Source organism: Ambystoma mexicanum, chromosome 1q, assembly GCF_040938575.1.
Source record: "Ambystoma mexicanum isolate Mex_15411 chromosome 1q, UKY_AmexF1_1, whole genome shotgun sequence".
Lineage (NCBI taxonomy): Eukaryota > Metazoa > Chordata > Amphibia > Caudata > Ambystomatidae > Ambystoma > Ambystoma mexicanum.
Window position 1 is genome coordinate 849,398,396 of NC_090922.1, and position 20,438 is coordinate 849,418,833.

A 20,438-nucleotide genomic window follows, 5' to 3' on the forward strand; every position below is an offset into this window, starting at 1 on the left:
CAGCTCCACTGGCTCTGCATATCCCAGAGAATTGCCTTGAAATAACTCTGCATTGCATTTAACATTCGCCGTATAGATAGAGTGGCCAGAAGCCTGAGGGCACAAAAGGTCACGGCCAAATGTGTGCTGTGCCCCGGGCTTCCGGCCGCGCACTGTAGATGGCGGATGGGAACAGCCAACCAAAGGACGGAGCGCACAGCAGGTTAACTAGCGGAGGGGCGGTTGGAGGGGATGGGCGGTGAGGTGGTGGGATTAAGGTTTCAGTTGGACCCCTGACAGGGAGCTGTAGAGGGCCACGCACAAAAGGTCACATCTTGGAATGTTGCTTTTTGTGCTGAAAGCCCAAGTGTGACCCGTTGTGTGTGGCCTTCAGACATAGATCCGTATGCAAAGCCATCCACCTCAAAACTCCATCTTACCTTCATGATAAACTGAAATACACCATCCACACAAACACCAGGCAAGGCAGACAACACTGTCTACGCATTTCACTCACATGCACACAAAAACAAGCATTTACACACTGAGCATCCAGAGCATGGAACACCCTACCTCTCCACATTCGCACTTCTTCCTCTATCACCACTTTCAGAAAGAGCCTAAAACACAGTTGTTTCCCCACACATATCCCTGCCCTCCTTCACTGCCATCACTTGTCTATTCTAAGCTTCCTATCCTTTACTGAAAACATGTAACTTCTCTTTTTCGACTCCTACCTTTTCAATATTTGAACCAGGTAAGGCGCTGTGAGACTCCTATGGGTAAGGTCACTGCTAAAACAAAATATTTAAATAAATACAGTAGCAAAATAATATAAATTGACATTGGGAAGACTAAAGGGATTCTTGAATACTAAAGGTGAGTTAAAAAGAATACGTGGAATAATATCTGTAATGCAAGGGTCCAAAAATAGAATCTAGGGACTGTATGTGGAAAGCAAGACATTCAGGGAGTTGATACCATTAGGAAAAGCCAGGCAGAGTCAACAATCCGTGGTAGAGTATGCATAGTTATTGATAAACTCGTTTGAGCAAGTTGCAAGAAGAAGTAAAAACCTGAACCCCTTTGTTGGCAACTCTGGGACAAGAAATGTGTAAATAGAATAGTGAAAGAAAGTGAACCTCAGCAGAAAGACAGGGACTGGGAACAGATCTCTTTAATGAATATAGACATTGCAAAATATCATATGAAATGTAAAGGGCACATATATTAGTATATCGTTATTTAAATTAAAAGACGGACTTTATTTCTGTTCTTATTAATTACACTCTGTAACAGACTAGGACTGCACTGTATCTCTGCCAATCTTCCATACAATGTGTTGCTGTTCATTACATAGATTTGTGTATATGCTGTTTTTTTTGTTGCCATCATTCTATTCATTTATTTTTTTATTGTTTCTCTACCCCACCACCTTCCTTGCTTGCTTCACCACCTGGAAGTGTCAGGTAAATGATGGCCAAGTGAAACACGTGTCTGGGGTTGCTGTCAGTACTCTTGTTAAGAGGAGAATTGGCTGGCATTTCTATTCTGTACTGCCCCAGGGCAGGACAAAGACTGATGTTATGGATATTTCTCCTCTGTGAAAGAGATTGTGAGCTAAAAAATGTGGGTAAGACTCTTGAGACCGGGACTTATTGGCTGGCAGATGGATTCCCAGGGCCCCCTTGTTTTTCCAAGTGAAACTTGATGCAGGACAAGCTCAACATATGCCTGAATTCAAACATGTTCATAGTTCAGCCCCTCCGAGATGGCCATTGCTTATAGGGAGACGGCGCTGTTGATGGGCATCACGAGACAGAATACAAACTCTTAACCTAATTCTGCCCCTTTGGTCAACACATCCACCTTTCCAGTCTGTAATTTTTGGGCTGTGTCCAAACATAAATATGATGCCGACTTTATTTCATGACTCACTCAAATCTTGGAATGTTTCTAAATGTAAAAGCTTTCCTTAAATAGTAGTAGCCGTCATGCAACTCTGCAAATCTATTGTGACCACAGTCTGATACACCTCTGCCCATTCCTCCAGGGCCACTCAACTGTGGCAGCAGTAGCTTGGGTGTTGCTAGACTCTGTCCTTCTGTCACCTACTCCAAACTGTGAACAATAACAAGGAGACCCGAGGGTTAGGATGATCATGACTGCACGCCCTAGTCCTGAGCTTTCCTTTCTTCCTAAATTGCATTCCAGTAGTTTCACTGTTAGTTTCACCAAAGTGTGGTGGTGGAACAATGAGCTTCAGAAGAGAACAGCAACATCCCATTAACATCTGTGCTCTGCTCAACCCGATGGATGTTTGTTAGAATAGACATCAGGTTGTTAAATGATCTCCTATTATTTAATTTGCATAATGAGTAGAAAGTAGGTTGGAAGTACTCACCCACCAATTTGAAAAGCACTGCACAGTTTGGTCACAGCAGACCAGCTTCAAAGTGTGTCCTCTTTTTCAAAGTTCAATGTTGCACTCTTTACAGAACAAATGCTCTGGTCCCAAAGCTTGTTCAAGCACATGTCTGCTCAAATACACCACAGTATAGCAATATTTGGCAGTCACCATCTTGGGAATGGCTTTCAGTACCTACACCAAAGTACACTAAGTACTATGACATGGTGGGTGTTTTTTTTCTAAACGTCGTGCATGTATACGTTGATTTGCATCAATGACCACACCATGGCGTGAGTGGAGATGTGCAGCTTGTTGTTTTTAGGCATATTGATGATAGGAAAAAGGGGATAGATATATGGGATGTGTCTCACCGAGATACTATATCATATTGCAGTAAAAGCCAAAGTGTAAATAGGCGTAGATTACAAATGTCCAGGCAGTGCCTGTGGCATTTCTTATTTAAAAGAAAAATAAGAAACATGCAGTGGGATGAAACCAGTTACCTGTCCTAAGTACAAACCAACAGTCAAAAATAAAGCCTGCACTGAAACTGTTGACAAAAATAGAAACTATTTGGGCACTTAAGTTATGCAGTTTGCTTTCTTCACGTAAAATGCATGATTCGAGCTCCCGTTTTATCGTTATGCATCATTATGTATGTTAAAGTGTTCAAGTTTTTATCACCTCACAATCAGTTGAGGTACTCTTCTAGGGTACACTTTTTTGCTCACATTTGATTTTGCTGTGTTCATTAAGAAAACTCTGTTAACAATCAGCTCAGGAACGAAAAGAGGAAAAACAGATGTTTACTAGGTAATGGAATTCATGTTTATTGGTTGGCAAGGGGACACATAAAACACATTGGATGAGACAAACATTTGAGTAGATCCATTACACACTTAACAATGACCTCCTTCACAATGGTACTCCAAGGTACATTCCTTGTAGGCATGAAAGACAATCCGAATAAGTCCCGTTGACATCACTTTATTGTCTGAATCGTAGCTGCTGGGATGTCAAGATTAGATTTTCTTTGATGCTCTGTTCTAGGGCTGCTCCAAAGAAAGAAAATATGGATTATTAAAAGGAGTGCATTAATCTGATGGCACATCATAGACAGTGTTATGGTACCTTTGTGTATGGGAAAACCGTCTGCACTTGTAAAATCAAATTAGCGACAATGCACATGTATTTGCACTGGAGCAAATGTGAGTGAAACAGATATTTTACTGATAAAACATACATTTGGCTTAATTAAATTACCAGAAATAAATAGATCACTTCGAAATGAAAGATTCGAAAGGTATAGCATAACAATGAGCTTGGCTTTTAATATAATGCACCTGCTGGAGGTGTGTGTGACCTGTATATTAAGTTGGTAATGGCCCACTAGCCATGTTACACCAAGAGGTTTCTTTGAGGCCCATTAGCCATGGCATTCGGCCGTTGCCATTATGCATGATCATATGGGCTATGGGCTGGAGCAGGTGAGTGTGGCATGTTGCTGCCCAACCCCCCTGGACCCCCAAGGGCTTGACTTGTGTTTTTGCATCCTTTCTGGTGCCCCCAGGTCCTTGCGTGTCCTCGTTCCCCAGTGCTCCTACCCGCACCCACGTCCTCCTTCCTCCCGCCTCCTGGACTGCCCCTCCATTGCAATTGGCCTCTCCATCGCCTTCCCTGCCAACCCTACACCATGCTTGCCATTTCCATCCCAGCTTGAGCAAGTGAGTGTGGCGTGTTGCATGTCTCCCCCACCCTTAAGACTTGACTCGTGTTTTGCTGCCTTTCTGGTTCCCCCATGCCCTTGCATGTCCTCGTTCCCCAGTGCTCCTCCCCGCTCCCACTTCCTCCTTCCTCCCTCCTCAGGGACTGCCCCTCCATTGATATGATATGATATGGTATTTATAACGCGCCTATACACAAGTGTTTCAAGGCGCGACGAGGAAAGGGAAGGGGAACAAAGGCAAGACAGACAACGATCCTACTAGGCCAGGTGACATTCAGATTGCGCAAGTGCATGGGAAGGGGAAAGGGAGAAGTGCGGGGGGAAGGGAGAGGGAGGAAGTGCAGTACAAGGGATAGTACAATAAAATAAGATAAATAAAACGGCCATCAGGTGGCAGTGTATGGTAAGTGTAGAACATAAGTGCTGGTAAGGGGGGCTGTAAGGATACAGAAAAACTGTCCCCAGGTGCAGGGGTTGCCAGGGAGAAAGTGCAGGTGGGCAACTGGCGGGCCTGTCCCAAGATCAGAAGGGAGGCCTGGTATCCAGTGCAGTATCTGTCAGGAAAATCAACAGGGGAGAGGGGGAGCGAAAGCGGAAGCAAAGAGGAAGGTTTTGAGGTGCTTCTGGAACTGGAGCTGGTTCTCCTCAGGTTTCAGGGAGGCAGGAAGGCTGTTCCAGAGGGAGGCCCCTGCCGAAGAGAAAGATCTACCACCAACTCGTTGCTTGGAGAAGCGACTGACCCTGAGGGAGTTGGAGCAGGAAGAGCGCAGAGGTCGGGAAGGAAGATATTTATGAAGAGAGAGTTGAAGGTATTTCGGCCCCAGGCCCCAGAAGGCCTTGTGGACAATACAGATGGTTTTGAACTTAATCCTCGCAGCCACTAGGAGCCAGTGCAGAGATTTCAGTCCTGGAGAGATACGATCCCTGGGCTTGAGGCCAAGGACAAGTCTTGCAGTCCTGTTCTGGATAAGTTGCAGAGGGCGGAGAGTAGAAGCAGGCAGATTTAGATAGAGGCTGTTACAATAGTCCAGTTTAGAGAGAACCAGAGCTCTGGAGACAGTGAGCTTCTGGGGGAAGGAGAGGAATGAAGCATACCTCTGAGGAGGTGCAGCTGGTAATTAGACTTCTTAGAGACATCAGAGATGTGAGGAGAGAAGGAGAGTGTGGAATCGAAGATGACCCCGAGGTTTTTAGCCATGCAGGTGGGAGCGGGAAGAGGGCCAAGGGAGGCCGGCCAGAGGGCTGCAGGGAAGGAGGGAGTGGATGTGCCGATGAGCAGAATCTCAGTCTTACTGGCATTAAGGCAGAGGTCATTGGCGGCACACCACTCCTGGATGGCAGACAGACAGTCAGAGATGAGGGAAGGAGAGGCGGAGGCCGAGGGTAGCCTGAAAATGAGCTGAGTATCGTCCGCATAGCACTGAAAGTTGGGACAGAGAGCGGCAACGGAGTGGGCAAGGAGTGCCAGGTATTGGTTGAACAACCAGGGAGAGAGGTTAGATCCCTGGGTGACACCACAGGTAGAGACAAAGATATCGGAGAGGAAAGACCCCAGCTGAACCTGGGAGGGTCGGTCGGAGAGGAAGGAAGTCAGCCACGCCAGAGCCTGACCAGTGATACCCAGGTTATCACGTAGACGGTTAAGCAGGATGGCATGGTTGACAGTGTCAAAGACAGAGGAGAGATCAAGTAATATGAGAACACAAGGGGTGTTAGAGTCAAGGTTGGAGAGCAGGTCTTCACGGATGTTCAAGAGAGAAGTTTCCGTGCTTCTGGCAGCTCTGAAGCCAGACTGATGGTCATGAAGACAACCAACAGATTCAGTGTGGCGATTGAGCTGGGAGATGGCCAGTTTCTCTAGAAGCTTGCCCAGGAAGGGGGTGATGGAGAAAGGGCGATAGTTAGCCGGGCAGAAGTGGTCGCCAGAGGGTTTCTTAAGAAGAGGCTGCACAAGGGAGTGCTTCAGGGGGGATGGGAAGACTCCAGTGGTGAAGGAGTGATTGCAGAAATCAGCCAGGGCAGGAGCCAGGGAGTCGATGTGGTCCTTGATAGTTTGAGGAACAGGGGTGAACCTATTTCGACGACACTTTCATAGATCAGACTTGTCAAGAAACCTCGTCTGCGGAGAACAGGGGAAAGGCAGAGAAGGAGGGAGGTGAGGTGGATGCAGAGAGGCCAGGGGAGGAGCAGAGACGGGGGGGAGGCGGGGGATAGGAGGAGAGAGAGGACAGGATGTCTTAAGTTTTAGAGATGAAGTGAGAAGCCAGTGCCGTACAGAGGGCCTGGGAGGGGACAGGGGAGGTAGAGACTGCGGCAGGATTGGCCAGTTCCTTGCAGACTTTAAAGAGTTCGGCCAAGTTGTTTGATGCCGCAGAGACGCAGGCTTGGATATGGGCTCTCTTCTTGGTTAGGACAGAGAGCCGGTATTGTCTTTGGAGCAGGCGGCAGGCCAGTTTGTCAGAGAATGAACACGAAGCACGCCATTTCCTCTCGGCCACCCTGCACTTGCGTTTTAGGGTGACAAGGTCAGAGTCGTACCATGAGTTGCACTTGGCTTTGGACTTCAGGCGGATTCTCATGACAGGGGCAAGGATATCAAGAGTATCATATATAGCAGAGTGGAGCACTGAGAGGGCTGTGTCAGGGTGAGAGTCAGCCAAAGGGGGAGGAGGTGAGAAGGTGGTGGCGAAAGCCTCAACTGACACGTGCTTCATGGGTCGGATGACCAAGAAGGTGGGTGGCAGTGCTGTAGGTGGCTTGGCCTGGAGGGTAAGGGAGGGTGAGGTGGGAGGAGAGGAGAAAGTGATCACTCCAGGAGAGAGGAGTGGAGAAAGGGACAGAGAGGGGAAGGTCTGAGGAGATCAGGACATCCAGAGTGTGTCCTGCAGAATGAGTTGGGCCAGAGGGGAGAATAGTGAGTGAGAGAGTCGCAAAGGTCGCGAAAGAGTCCAGAGGGAGGACAGGGGGCATCCAGGTGGATGTTGAAGTCTCCAAGAAGGAGGAGTTGAGTGATTGAGGCCAGGAGTGAGGAGGAGAGGTCCGCCCACTCAGAGAGGAAGTAGGAGATCTGACCAGGTGGCCGATAGATAGTAGCCACAGTAAGGGAATGGCTAGTGGAGAGAGAGAGCCTGCAGACGAGGCATTCAAAGGAGGAATAGACCTGCGTGGGAGTGACAGAGGCAGGAATCCACTCGGGGAAGATCAGGGCTACACCCCCTCCAGGGCGGTTGGGCCTAGGCACAGAGAGGATCTTGTAGCCAAGAGGTAGGAGTGTGTCAAAGCTAGTGACAGAACTGGTCATAAACCATGTATCGGGGTCAAGTTCTTCCAGGAGGCGGCAGATATCAGAGAAGTGTTTGACAGCAGAGCAAGAGTTTAGAGTTGCAATATGGAGAAGGTTGCCATCCTTGAAAGACTTCCGAGGAGGGGTACAGCTCAGAGGTACGTCATTCGGATGTGTAGAAGGGGCCCAAGAGGGGGCAGAGAGAGAAGGTGAAGGCAAGGTAGCCAAGCTGGAGGCAGATGAGGGTGGCAAGATAGCCACAGAAAGGGAGGAGGGGACAGCAGGAGAAGAAAGGAAATTGATGAGGCGCGGAAAGCTTCGATCAAAGAGTCACCTCAGGTTGGCCTGAGGGCCTTGGACCAAGACGGTCCCATTCAAGTAAACATTAATGATGACCTTAGAGGAGTGGAAGGGGGCCAGAAGGGCGTCCCAACGGGTGCCACCATTAATGGGAGAAGAGGAGAAGAGGAGAAAGGGGAGAGCACAGACCATATGAAGGGTCCATTGTTCTGGTGAAGGAACGACAAAGAGGATGTCGGTGAGAGTTTCCTTAGAGGAGGCACTGGTATAGGTGTCGGCGATAGGGAGGCCTGGGTTGGAGACCAGGATGTCCTTTTTAAACTTCTTCCTACCAGATTTGGTGAGGAGGGCAGGATAGTCAATAGAGAAGCAGTTAGAGAAGATAGGAGAGACAGAGAGCACCATAGAGTAGGTGGGAAGGAGAGAGGTGGAGGTACTGGAGGGACGCTAGAGTCGGCAAGCCGGGAGTGAGAGGCAGGGCGTTGAGCAGTGTGCCAGGATGCCAGCACTCAGACTTATGTATCTAAATACAGGTCAAATCCCACCTAGGTTTGAGAGTCTTGAATAGAGGAGAAAGGCCTAGGTTTCACAGAGCAATTGTTTAAATATGGTGACAGTGCTTTTTAAAGACAGGTGAAATCCCACCTAGCTTTGAGAGCCCTGAATAGAGGGAGAAAGGCCTAGGTTTCACAGAACAATTTTTTAAATACGGTGACAGTCTCTTTTTAAAGACAGGTGAAATCCCACCTAGGTTTCAGAGTCCTGAATAGAGGGAGAAAGGCCTAGGTTTCACAGAGCAATTATAAAAATGCGGTACCGGTACATAATTCCAACGGGTGAGATCACAGAAAAGTTAGCGGGTTGATCTAGGTGGACACGGGAACCCCGACCGTAGAGAAGGGTGGCAACAGGCGTCCCCTGCGGACACCTGCAGACACCGCCAGTCAGGGAGCAGCCCTTTGCCTAGGGGCCTTTAGCTGAAAGCGTCTGCCAGGCAGGGGGCTGCCCGGGGACGGTCAACTAAGAGCTCCAGGCAACCAATCAGGGCAGGGAGGGGGCAGGCTGGGAGGCGGGAGGGAAGAGGGAACACTGAAGTGGCTGAGGTGGTGGGGGGGCGAGCGGGCAACACGCTCCGAGCGCACAATTTAAACAAAAGAAAATGAAAATGAAAACATCTGGAGCCCAAGGCAGGCGAGTCCTCCTCCTGCAGGTGGAGAGCAGCGACCGTATGGCACAACCCACAGCCGCCAAACCACCAATCAGGGCGGGGAGGGGGCAGGCTGGGAGGCAGGAGGGAAGAGGGAACACGGAAGTGGCCGGGGGGGTGGGGTGGAGGGAGGGCAACGCGCTCCGAGTGCACAATTTAAACAAAAGAAAATGAAAATGAAAACACCTGGAGCCCAAGGCAGGCGAGTCCTCCTCCTGTAGGTGGAAAAGGCAGGAAAGGACCACGGTCCGCTGCTATCTCCGCTCTGCTGACGCGGCAATTGGCCTATCCATCGCCTTCCCCGCCACCACTACCCTGTGCTCGCCATTTCCATCCTGGCTTGAGCAGGTGAGTGTGGCATGTTGCTGCTATCCCCCCTCCCCACCTGAGGGCTTGAATTGTGTTTTTGCAGTCTTTCTGGTGCCCCCAACCCCTTGAGTGTCCTCGTTCCCCAGTGCTCCTCCCGACTCCCACTTCCTCCTTCCTCCCCCCTCCCGGACTGCCCCTCCCTTGCAATTGGCATATTTATCACCTTCCCTGCCAACACTACACCGTCCTTGCCATTTCCATCCAGGCTTGAGGAGGTGAGTGTGATGTGTTGCTGCCCCCCGCCAGGACTTGATTTGTGTTCTGCTGCCTTTCTGGTGCCCCCATGCCCTTGCGTGTCCTCGTTCCCCAGTGCTCGTCCCCGCTCCCACTTCCTCCTCCCGCCTCCTGGACTGCCCCTCCATTACAATTGGCCTATCCATCGCCTTCCCTGTCAACACCACACTGTGCTCACCATTTCCATCCTGGCTTGAGCAGGTGACTGGTGTGTTGCTGCTCCCCTCTCCCCCCTCTCCCCCGAGGGCTTGAATTGTGTTTTTGCAGCCTTTCTGGTGCCCCAAGCCCTTGCGTGTCCTTGTTCCCCAGTGCTCCTCCCCACTCCCACTTCCTCCTTCCTCCCTCCTCCCGGACTGCCCCTCCATTGCAATTGGCCCATCCATCGCCTTCCCTGACAACACTACACTGTGCTCGCCATTTCCATCCTGACTTGAGCGGGTGAGTGTGGCGTGTTGCTGCCCCCCCCACTCGTCCCAGAGGCCTTGACTTGTGTTTTTGCTGCATTTCTGGGGCCCCTAAACCCTTGTGTGTCCTCGTTCCCCAGTGCTACTCCCCGCTCCCACTTCCTCCTTCCTCCCGCATCCTGGACTGCCCCTCCATTGCAATTTGCCTATCCATCGCCTTCCCTGCCAACACTACACCGTGCTCGGCATTTCCATCCCGGCTTGAGCAGGTGAGTGCGGCATATTGCTGCTCCCCTGAGGGCTTGACTTGTGTTTTTGCGGCCTTTCTGGTACCCCCAGGACCTTGCGTGTCCTCGTTCCCCAGTGCTCCTCCTGCTCCCACTTCCTCCTTCCTCCCTCCTCCCGCCACCCATCCCGTCCCCTACCTTGATTGGTCCACCCTTGGTCTTCACCGACCCTCCCAGGGCAGCCCTCTGCCCGGCAGCCCCTTCGGCTAAGGGCCCCAAGGCAAAGGGCAGCTAAAACAGAGGCGGCTCCAGCTAGTGTCTGCAAGTGTCAGCAGGGGATGCCAGTGGCCAGCCATCAACCAGCAGCGGCTAGTATGGTAGGAGTGGCCCGGGTTAGGTATTGAACCTCACTCTACCCTGAATAACTGTCCTCACAGCAGACTTTCTAACTTAGGAGTGCTTTCTCCTGTTCAAAATTGCATTGTGAAAGTCATTAGAATTGCACTGAGATAGTATTTAAAATTGCATTGTGAAACCTAGGCTTTTTTCCCCACTATTCAGGAATCTCAAACTTAGGGCTTGTTTTTCTCCTGTATTTAAAAATTGCATTGTGAAAGTAATTAGATCCACATCTCTCTACCTTGTCCCAACGTGCCTCATACATAAGTACTGTGATGAGGAAGAGTTGGCCTATGAGTGATGAAGATTACTGGTAAGTAACCAGCGCATTCACCATACACGTGCATGCTTTCACCATGCACTCTCATACACACACCCAGGCAGCCGCCCATACATTATGCACTCACTCATTCACACACGTTATACATATACGCGCTTACATGTACACAGACACATTTACACAAAAATACATGTTCTTACCTTTCAATCCGTTGATCCAGGACAGGGAACGAGACCTCCAGCTCCATGCAGCAGGTATGCTTTTTCTCACCATGGAGCTGGAGGCCTCCATGTCACGATGTGTGGGGGAGCACTGTGACTTCAAAAAGAAATATAGTATTTGAAGTGACTGCCTTCATAAAGAAATTATTTCCATTAACGTAACAGAAATAATTTCTTTAAGAAGGCAGAAGGACTTCAAAAATAAACTATTTTTGAAGTCTGAGGGGGCCCTCGCACCACGACATATGTTAGCAAGGCCCCCGAGCTCCATGGCATGCCTCCGCAATGCCACTGTAGCCAACATGTTTCCATAAAAACAGAGTCTTCTGCAATGGAGACAAATTGGAAGTTTGCTGATTTATTGGAAAGTGATAGGTTAACATCAGCTAGAAATGTAGCTTGGTGAGGCTCAGGACAGCCACTTATCTAGGTTGCCTACGAATGCTGAAGTCTAATATGTACAGCCACCATTGACGGAACTTTGGTGAACATTCTTGGGGCAAGGAAAACACCTGTATATTAGAGTCAAGATGATATCAAATTTCCATGATGGCATTTAAATCCCTTTTGATGGTGTGGTTTTCTAGGAACAGAACCGTAAGAGTCCTGGGTATCCAGCTCTGCTACCCAGACCCTTTCATGTGACACTAATAGCCCTCTACAGGATATGGGAGGAGAATGAGAAGCTCTGGCAACACTATTTCATGACAGTAAACTGAGAGGATTTGAATCTAAACAATTTTCTAAGAATGTTTTTCCCTTCCAATGTCCAAACCCAATAGCGGCCATGGATCTCATGCAACTGATAGACAACTAATCAGCGGTGTCTCTTCTGAAGGGAAAGGGGGGTCAGTCAGACTGTTGCAGGGAGTCAACAGCAGACGTTCTAAAGGGTTTCACCTCCAGACAAAGTGTTCTTTTCTTAAATTGAGAATTCAATTTCGGTCTTGAAGTTCTGTCTCAATGTATATGTTTTTCAAGCATGAACAATTGAAATAAACCTGATCGAGGCAGATTTCCGGACAATGTCGGCCAAGAACCTAGGTGTATTTGTTACCAATTGCTGTGGAACGTAATTAGCCTTAGAAGCCAAGTCTGTCTTCCATTTACAAGGAAGGTCCATTAGGGACATCCATATTAAAATTCAAGGCCTTCATCTAGGTGTGATGCCTCATGACTACACCATAAAACATGACCCTGCTGTTTTATCAGTAAGATCTTAGTTAATAGGGAGATGCTGAAAGGCAGCCGTCTTCAAGAGTCAACGTGAATTTTAACTTGTCATGAGACAACGTTTCAACAAATGCAATACATTGCTCTGAATACCCACACTGTATGCATTGAACAACTAGATGCTGAAGAACAAACTTGACATAAGGCAAGACCATCAGTTCAGAATACTTTCTCTCCCATAATCTTGTATCCTCTGCAATATAGGTCTACAGTTTCTAGGTTGTCTTGCACCCTTTTCAAAATGTGTGTAAAGTTATTGAGATTTTGAGGTATAGTATATGTTCCTGTTCACTTTGACCAAATATACTGCTCCAGTGTAGGATTCACCTGATAAGTTACCCCAACCCATAAATGCTTAACCCTCTGAGCTCCATCTATGCAGATTCTTAGAAAAGCTCATTTGGAGTAGGGTTATTTCCATCAATCCTTTGCACTTTGTAAGACTCGAGTGTCTATAAACAAGATATAAAGCCATGGACATCATCTTTTTTTTAAAAAAAATCTTGAATGCAGGCATTAAAGCCTTCATGTTGTGAAAAGGGTAAGCTGGTATTAAGGAATACAATAAGTAGTGAAACCTAGTAGAAGTTCCTCAAAAATAACACTATGAATAAGCAGGCCAGAGTCTGAGCTTTGTATTGGATACCCTTTCCTAAAACAAACTGGCCTTGGAAAAATTTAAATGGAGGCAGTCCAAAGAAACAATAGAGATGGAGGTGTCAGCAAAGGAGGTAATGGTGTGCACACACCGTAGAATCTTTAAAACGAGTTTCCTCTTTCTCTTATGAGAAGGAGCTGTGTCTAGCTCCAATGCTAGCAAAGCAGTTCTTTGTAGATATGTTTTTTCTCTTCTCTTGACATTCAGACTTACTAAGTGAATATTGAAAAGATGCTCTTTTCTTAAGTAATTATGGAATTTAAGCCGCAGAGCGCCTTTTGTACCTCAGGACCGGACATCAAAAGGGAGCTTGAATCCTTCTTTAGAGGACGATCTAACAGGATCACCTGAGCCTTTTTGGGGTAATCATTAATGCACCTCATGGAACCCTGGTCTGGAAATACATGTAAGGAGAAAGCTGTGGTCTCTCTCCAGAAACACAAACCTTCAAATTGGAAAAAGGGCTCCGGTTGGGAACAAGGATTGATCTTGCACTTCTGCACATCAGTAGCTACAGACTGTTTCTACTCGAATGGTGGCCCATGACCAAGAGTCCCGAATGGTCTACAGAGAGCTCTCAATCTGGACAATGGAACACATGGTCAGTGCCAACAGACACAGTTGATGACCCAATGAACCCGAATGCAAAATCCCTTTCACCAAGTTCAGCCTTCTGATGGTTTACTATTACTTGCCATGTAGACCATTTTCCCCTCACTTGCATATGCTTTAGCCTAAACCTGAGTGACTAAGGAGGAATTCTAGTATAGAAGACACATATTGGTGCTGTATGTAGGGTGCTGAGACGTGATGCAGGCCTGGTGAGGGCCATCAGCCAGGAAGGAAAGTGTGCGCCATTTCACTGATCACATAAATCACACAACACCAAGAGGCAGAGCGATACCAAAAGCAGAAACGGCAAAAAACAATTAGAAAATCTAGTTTTAAAATGAAAACCAAGTATTTGAGGCAAAGGATCCACATAAAAGAAAATTACTTCTTTGAAGTACGTTTTTAACGAAAATGTCCTGCATAAAGAAAAAAGCCACACCTATATCCAGCCGAGGAATAGCATGCATGAAGAATTGCCCTGGCTGGAATGATAGGAGGAAAACCGAAACTGCCAGCTGTGCCCAGGGACATCATTTGAGGGTCACCATGGGTCGCAGCTAAGACCCATGCTGTCTCGGCAGTGTCCCCTGCTGTCTCCCTTCCTACCCCTGGCCAAAAAATGGACTGCAGGCGGCCCTCAGCCCTCCGGCCCTTTTTCCACCCCCTCCCTACAGTAGAATACATGAACCTCAGAACCAGATCAGAATCACTTCATGGATAGTGAGGGTATGGGCTGCCATGTACTTGCATTTGGAAAGGGCTTCAATTAGAGCACCGTAAGCATCTGGCACACATTACATGGCACTGAGCGGCAGGAGGCTGCGTGAGAACATATCTACTTCTTCAGAGGGCTCATTCATCTTGGAAACTGGAAAATGCTGGCAAAGTGCTAATACATTGCTCATGCCACTCCATTGGCTGGCAGAAACCTGTGCGCAGTCTACAGATTGAAAACAAGATAGGTGAGCATGTATAGGCACCTATTGTTGAGACCTGTGTGCAACCCATGCAAACATAAGCAACACACGGTACACAAGTAATGCACTTACTGCACAGATGTGTAATTGTAGCAGGCATGTCAACACATTTTCCGTTTTAAAAAACATACTTCAGCCACATTAGCAGGTGTACTCTCTTAAGCCCCTTGGAACACACCCACAAACCGGACAGGTTAGGGTTTATGGTCTACTATGCATGCAGAGACAGGCATCCAATTAGCATAGTGCTGGATCAGGCAAAGTGGAATGAGAAACTTTGCACATTTAAAGCCCCTTAACGAAAATAATATAGAAACACATCTATTGACTTATTGTAAGACTGCATGCTGGGAATATGGGAGCAGTTGCTGCAGGCCCCCCTGAGGCTCGAGGCCCCTTTCATTTCAAATGGTTCAATGCCTGAGGCTCGAAGCCCCTTTCATTTGAAAAGGTTGAAAGGCCCTGGTGTTGTACCTGCTCCAAAGTACTTTTATGGTGAGACTAAACAGGGAAATAAATTAAATGAGAGGAAGCATGGGTCAATAGATTGCCTTATAGCCGGGAAGAGGTAAGTAGTGCTCTTACTTTGAAACAAATAGGACTACTGTATAATGGCAGCCATGACCGCAAACAAACTTAGTTCCTAGTGAGTGGCGTATGGTGCCAGTTTTCTTTTCACTAATCACCCACCTGAGTGATTGTTTATTTTGTTTGAACTAGATGTACCAACAGAGAAATTATGTTTCAGATATAATATACTTCTACATCATTCCCGTCTTCGCATATATTTAATCTTATTCTGATCACTGTGGCTACGAATAAAATGTGGGAAAAATAGTTCTGTTTGGAACTTTATCAACTCTACCCACAGTAAGTCTGGAGTGCTTTTGCAGCAACATGGTAACGCTCCATACCCAGTTGCAGTAAGGTAGTCAACTGTCTGCATGCAGAATCACCAGAATGCTGCAGCAAATTAGCCGGCGCGCAGAAAAATGCATGTATGCCGAAAAGCCAGTTCTAAGCAATGGGGTATAACCCAACACTATAGCAGACCTCAAACCAGTGCAAACATTATCCTGAGCACTATAAACATGAGTCGTTACTGTAATCTCATTTCATTCAGTCAGAGCTATGGATGCTCTGGGAGACCATCACATTTCCTTGGGGCAAACACACATAGCATAAATGCTGCAAGGAGGGGAGCTTTTATAAGTTTGAAGCAGCTTTAATCAGGAAAACGTGGAACTGGTCTTGTGTGGTTAGAAAGTCCAAATAGATGAATAATGTCCATGGAGTTGCTTTATGGTGTGCTGTGTATTTGTATTTGACATTTATTGAGCGCTTTACGCCAAAGCTCTGCACATAAAAGGTTACAGTACAATTAAATGAAGATTGATTCAGTTACAAAACATTTCCAGGTAAAGAATTACGACTGAGGAAGAACATTCCTTAGAGAAGTACGAAAAAGAGGTTAAGAAGTAGTAGAACGGAGGGGGAAGGGAGAGAGTTACAGTGATAAGGAGCAAGAAGAGAAAATGAACAGAATCGGGATTGGGCACAAGGGGGACGAGGGACAGATAGTAACAACTGGGATTGAGAATGAAGGGAATAAGTGGGGCATCGATGGAAATCAAACATGATAAATAATTGAGAGCAAGACCATAGAGGGACTTAAACACAATACACAAAATGAAATTTGAGCCAGGAAGAAAAAGACAGTCAACCAAGCGAGGACAGCGATTGTGAGATGGAATGACGGGGGGATAACTGGTAGTGAAGGTGAATAGAAGCGTTAAAAATTGACTTGAGGGGCCAAATGAGAAAGATGAAGACCAAAGAGAATAGTAGAACAGTAAAAATGGTGAAAGAAAATAAGAAATGAGATCAGGAATTTGGTAGCACCAAAGGTCAGAAAACGTGGGCTTTATGAATATTAAAGAGACGGAAGCGACAAGAATGGGAGATAGTAGAAATGTGAAGGGGAAAAGTCTGTGTCATGGTAAAGACTGAGATTACGAGCAGTGCTGGAAAGAGATAGAGAGGAGGAGGGAAAGAGACAGAGGAGGGAGGGAAAGAGGGAGTATAGTGGTGTCAGGGAAGAAGAGAACTTCAGTTTTTGATGAGTTGAGAACAAGAAAGTGGTCCAACATGCAGGATTTGATAGCATGTAAACAGGAAGATAAGTTATTGTGGATAGCCAGAGTAAATGGAAAAGCGAGAAAAAGGTGTGTGTCATTGGCATAAAAGTGGTGGGAAATCCCACAGAAAGTGATAATTGCAACAAGAGGAGAAGTATAAAGGGAGAAGAGAAAGGGGCCACAACCAGAGACTTGGGAGACAACATGAAGCAGGGGAAAAGGTTTGAGATAAACCAGCCCAGGAGAAAGAATATGTACGGTTAGACAGATCGGAACAAAATCAAGCAAGAACAGAGTCAGCAAACTCATAAGAAGCCAAAGAAGCCAAGTGTAGTGTCCTGTATTTTCTATGTCTGCCCATATTAGACATGCTTAATATGGCCTGTGATCTGGGTCGCAGACCAGACCCTATACACTGTGCGATGAAAACAGTTTAACATTGAGTGAAATGCAGGCCTCCTTGCTATAATGCACAGTACAATGTAAACACTTTTATATTTAGTGAAATGCAAGCCGCAAGATTTTCTTTTCCACATTGCGATGAAGTACATTAGAGTTTTTTCTAAAAGTCTGAGATGCGAGCCAATGATTTTGAGCCTGGAACAGCACCTTCAGGTTGTGTAAACAATGGGCCTCATTACGACCCAGGCGGTAAGTTACCGCCTGGGTCGTACCTTTACCACCATGGCGTAAACTACGTTTACGCCATGGTGGTTGGCGGACTTACCGCCCCATTCCGAGGTTGGCGGGGCGGTAAGTCCCCAATCCCCATTTACCCTTCCCCATTCCCATTTTTGCCCCATAGGGCATAATGGGAGTGGGGAAGGCGTTAATTACGCCACCGTAAATTACGGTGGCGTAATTAACAACAAGGTCCCTTAGCGCCATGGATTTTAACACCTGCTAAAAGCAGGTGTTAAGTCCTCCATGGCGCTAAGGGACCTCGGAATCAGGCGGTAAGGGTCGGCGCTGTTTACGCCGCCGTAAACCCCTTACCGCCTGACTCGTAATGTGGCCCAATGTCTCTTAACCGCTGTGGATGCCCTTTCCCAGAAGGAACCCAATGTACTCGCAAAACATAAAACATAGATAGCGAACACTGCAAACTAAAAAATGCAGACTCTAGCCCTGTTGTGCACAAGAAGGGTGCTTTCAGCTAAAAATACAATTGTTGCCAGAATTCCTAGTGCCCTCTCAACGACAGGACCATGTCCATGGCTAGTCTTTGCAAGAGAAAGCCGATGTTGGCTGAAAAGCAATTGTTGGCAAAATCCCTAGTGGCCTCTGAAGGACAGACAGTAGGCACGGAAGGCTTGAAAATAGACAAGGCATAGAGGGTATGTAACAGAGTAGGCTCAGCCCCTGGCCATTGCTGTTTGGGACAATAGAGCTGGTCGGAAGTCTGAGGCAGGCACACATGGCTGGACAGGGATAAAGAGCAGAAAAGGCTGCCCAGATGGGAGGGGCCAGCCCACTTCTTAATCTGCTTCTGGAGATTTGAAGCCTTAAGCTGGACACTTGCTATTTTAAAACATTTTTTAGCAGAACTCATTTAATTTTTACCTGCATTTTGAGCTGCTTTTTGAAGCATTCAGTCCTATTATGAATTTTGATGAAAAGCCCATAGGACAGCATTTTTTCCAATTATTTCATTTTGTTTTGAATTGTGGGATTTGTATAGGCATTCAGTATTTTCTTCAAGCCCTCTTCAACATCCTACCTTCTAAAGTTAGTGAGTATAAGGAGGCTATTTTACTCTGCATTTGATATTACCTTGAGAAAGATATTGAGGTATTGATTGAGGCAGATGCCTCTTTGAGATTACCTATACCTATCATGATTTGATGAGGCAGGTGCTAGATTGCCTAGCATGTTCTATGATGTTGTCTATCACAACCAGGTAAGGCAGGTAGATGTTTTTTAAGGTGACTTTGATTTTTTGGAGAAACTTGAGGTAGAGGCAAATGGCAATGGTTCAACTTTTCTATTAATGGTTTATTGCATTTTAAGTGTGTTGTGTATATTGATGATAATGATGGTTTCTTTATTACATATGTTCTCATAATTAAATGATGTATCTTTCATATGAGAGTGTTTATGTTTGTTGAATTTATATAGCGCTTTGAGCCAAAGCGCTTTACAATATAACAGGTACAAAAGTGAGAGAAGCATATTTACAAACATGAAACAGGTCATTAGAACAATATATAGAACTATTTACAAGGGGGGGGGAGATTGGGGGAGGGGAGAGGAGGGGGTAGGTGAAGGGAGTTACGGTGTCAGATTTGAGGTCAGGGGAAAGGGAGAGGGGGGAAGGGAAGGTGGAGTGATCTGGTGTCCTCAATGCCCCTAAGTGGTATTAGTTATCAATTTAAGATCAGTGGGGAAGGGGAGAGGATGGAGGGGAAGGAGGGGGGCAAGGGCACAAGGGGAGAGGGGTAGGGAAGGGAAGTCAGGGTTAGGAGTGAAGAAGATGGACTTTCAGTGAGTGGCGGAAGGATGAATAGGTAGGGGTGGTGCGGATGGAGAGCGGGAGGGAGTTCCAGTGTAGGGGGGGGCAAGAGTTGGAAGGAGCAGAAGCGTGAGGAGGCACATGGGGCTGGGGGTACAGTGAGGCGGTAGAGGTTTGCTGAGTGGAGAGAGCGGGAGGGGGAGTAAAATGAGAGGAGGGAGGAAAGGTAGGGGGGTAGGTCATGGAGAGATTTGTAGACAAGGCAGAGGAATTGAAATTTCAGTTGTGAGAGGAAGGGAAGCCAGCAAGTTGAGAGAGAGAGAGGAAGAAATAAAGTCTCGAGGGCCGAGGAGACAGAGTAAGAATAGAGGAGTGAGATGGATTTTAGGGGAGTTAGGTGAGAGACAGGGAGTCCAAAGAGGAGAGAGGAGCAGTAGAAGAGGCGGGAGAAAATAAGGGAGGAGATTAGGAGTTATGAAGCATGGAATGTGAGAGGAGCGGATCTTGCCGATGTTGTAGAGGTGGTGGCGACAGGCTCCAGAGGTTAGAGAGATGTGGTTGGAGAAAGAGTGAGTAGTCGAGGTAGAGGCGATAATTATTAGGTGTGGGGCATCTATTTAAACTACTGTGTATTGATGTGTTATACAATGTACATGCCTTTTAAGACACACCAAGGGTTAATGGATGGTGTGAGCAATGACCCATCAATAAAAATATATGTGACATTGGTAAATCTCTCACGTGTTGGCAATTGAGAGCAGCCACCTACTGCAGGGGTTGTTGCCTGCTCTCATCTCTGTTGCACAGTGACAGGTACATGATTTTCCCTACCCCTACAACTACCTCAGCCCTTGCTGAGATGGTCATGGACATTCCCCTGGGGGTGGAGACAAGGCTCTGGAGGTAGGGGTGATAAAAATCACATCACTTTGGCGACCACAGCAGGACATTGCTCACCTTTCCCATACCCAACAATAGTCTATATTCTCCCCACCTGGCTACTGACCAGTGGGGTTGCTTCAGGCCTGAGCAATACCAAGAATAATACACTCTAGTGTAGAGCAGGGTATCTTTTCAAGCAAGTCCTCTATGTAGCTATCAAGCTAAGAGGCATTCAAACAAGAGCAGGGTGTCTTCACAAGCACATGCTCTATACAGATATCAAGCTAGGATGCATAAAATACTGTAGTGAAGAGCAGAGTGTTTAATATATACTCTTGGCAGGGATCTAGCTAAATGGTATTAGAATGGCTAACCCACATGATGATGTCCCTATACCTGTGAACTGCCACCATGCAGTAACCAGGTAGTTAAAGGAAAAGAGGTGTT

The 20,438-nt window shown here is 46.9% G+C and overlaps 1 protein-coding gene across 3 annotated transcripts in view; it reads right to left on the reverse strand.

The window, feature by feature from the left end:
- Window positions 1-3,194: 3,194 nt before the first annotated feature.
- Window positions 3,195-20,438, reverse strand: part of LOC138537982 (coagulation factor XIII B chain-like) — a 1,433,866-nt gene continuing 1,416,622 nt past the window's right edge. For all 3 annotated transcript variants that reach the window (XM_069641496.1, XM_069641495.1, XM_069641494.1), the window contains one exon: window positions 3,195-3,441. In XM_069641496.1, the coding sequence (XP_069497597.1) occupies window positions 3,436-3,441 (6 nt within the window). In that variant the 3' untranslated portion in view covers window positions 3,195-3,435. The remainder of the gene's footprint in view (window positions 3,442-20,438) is intronic.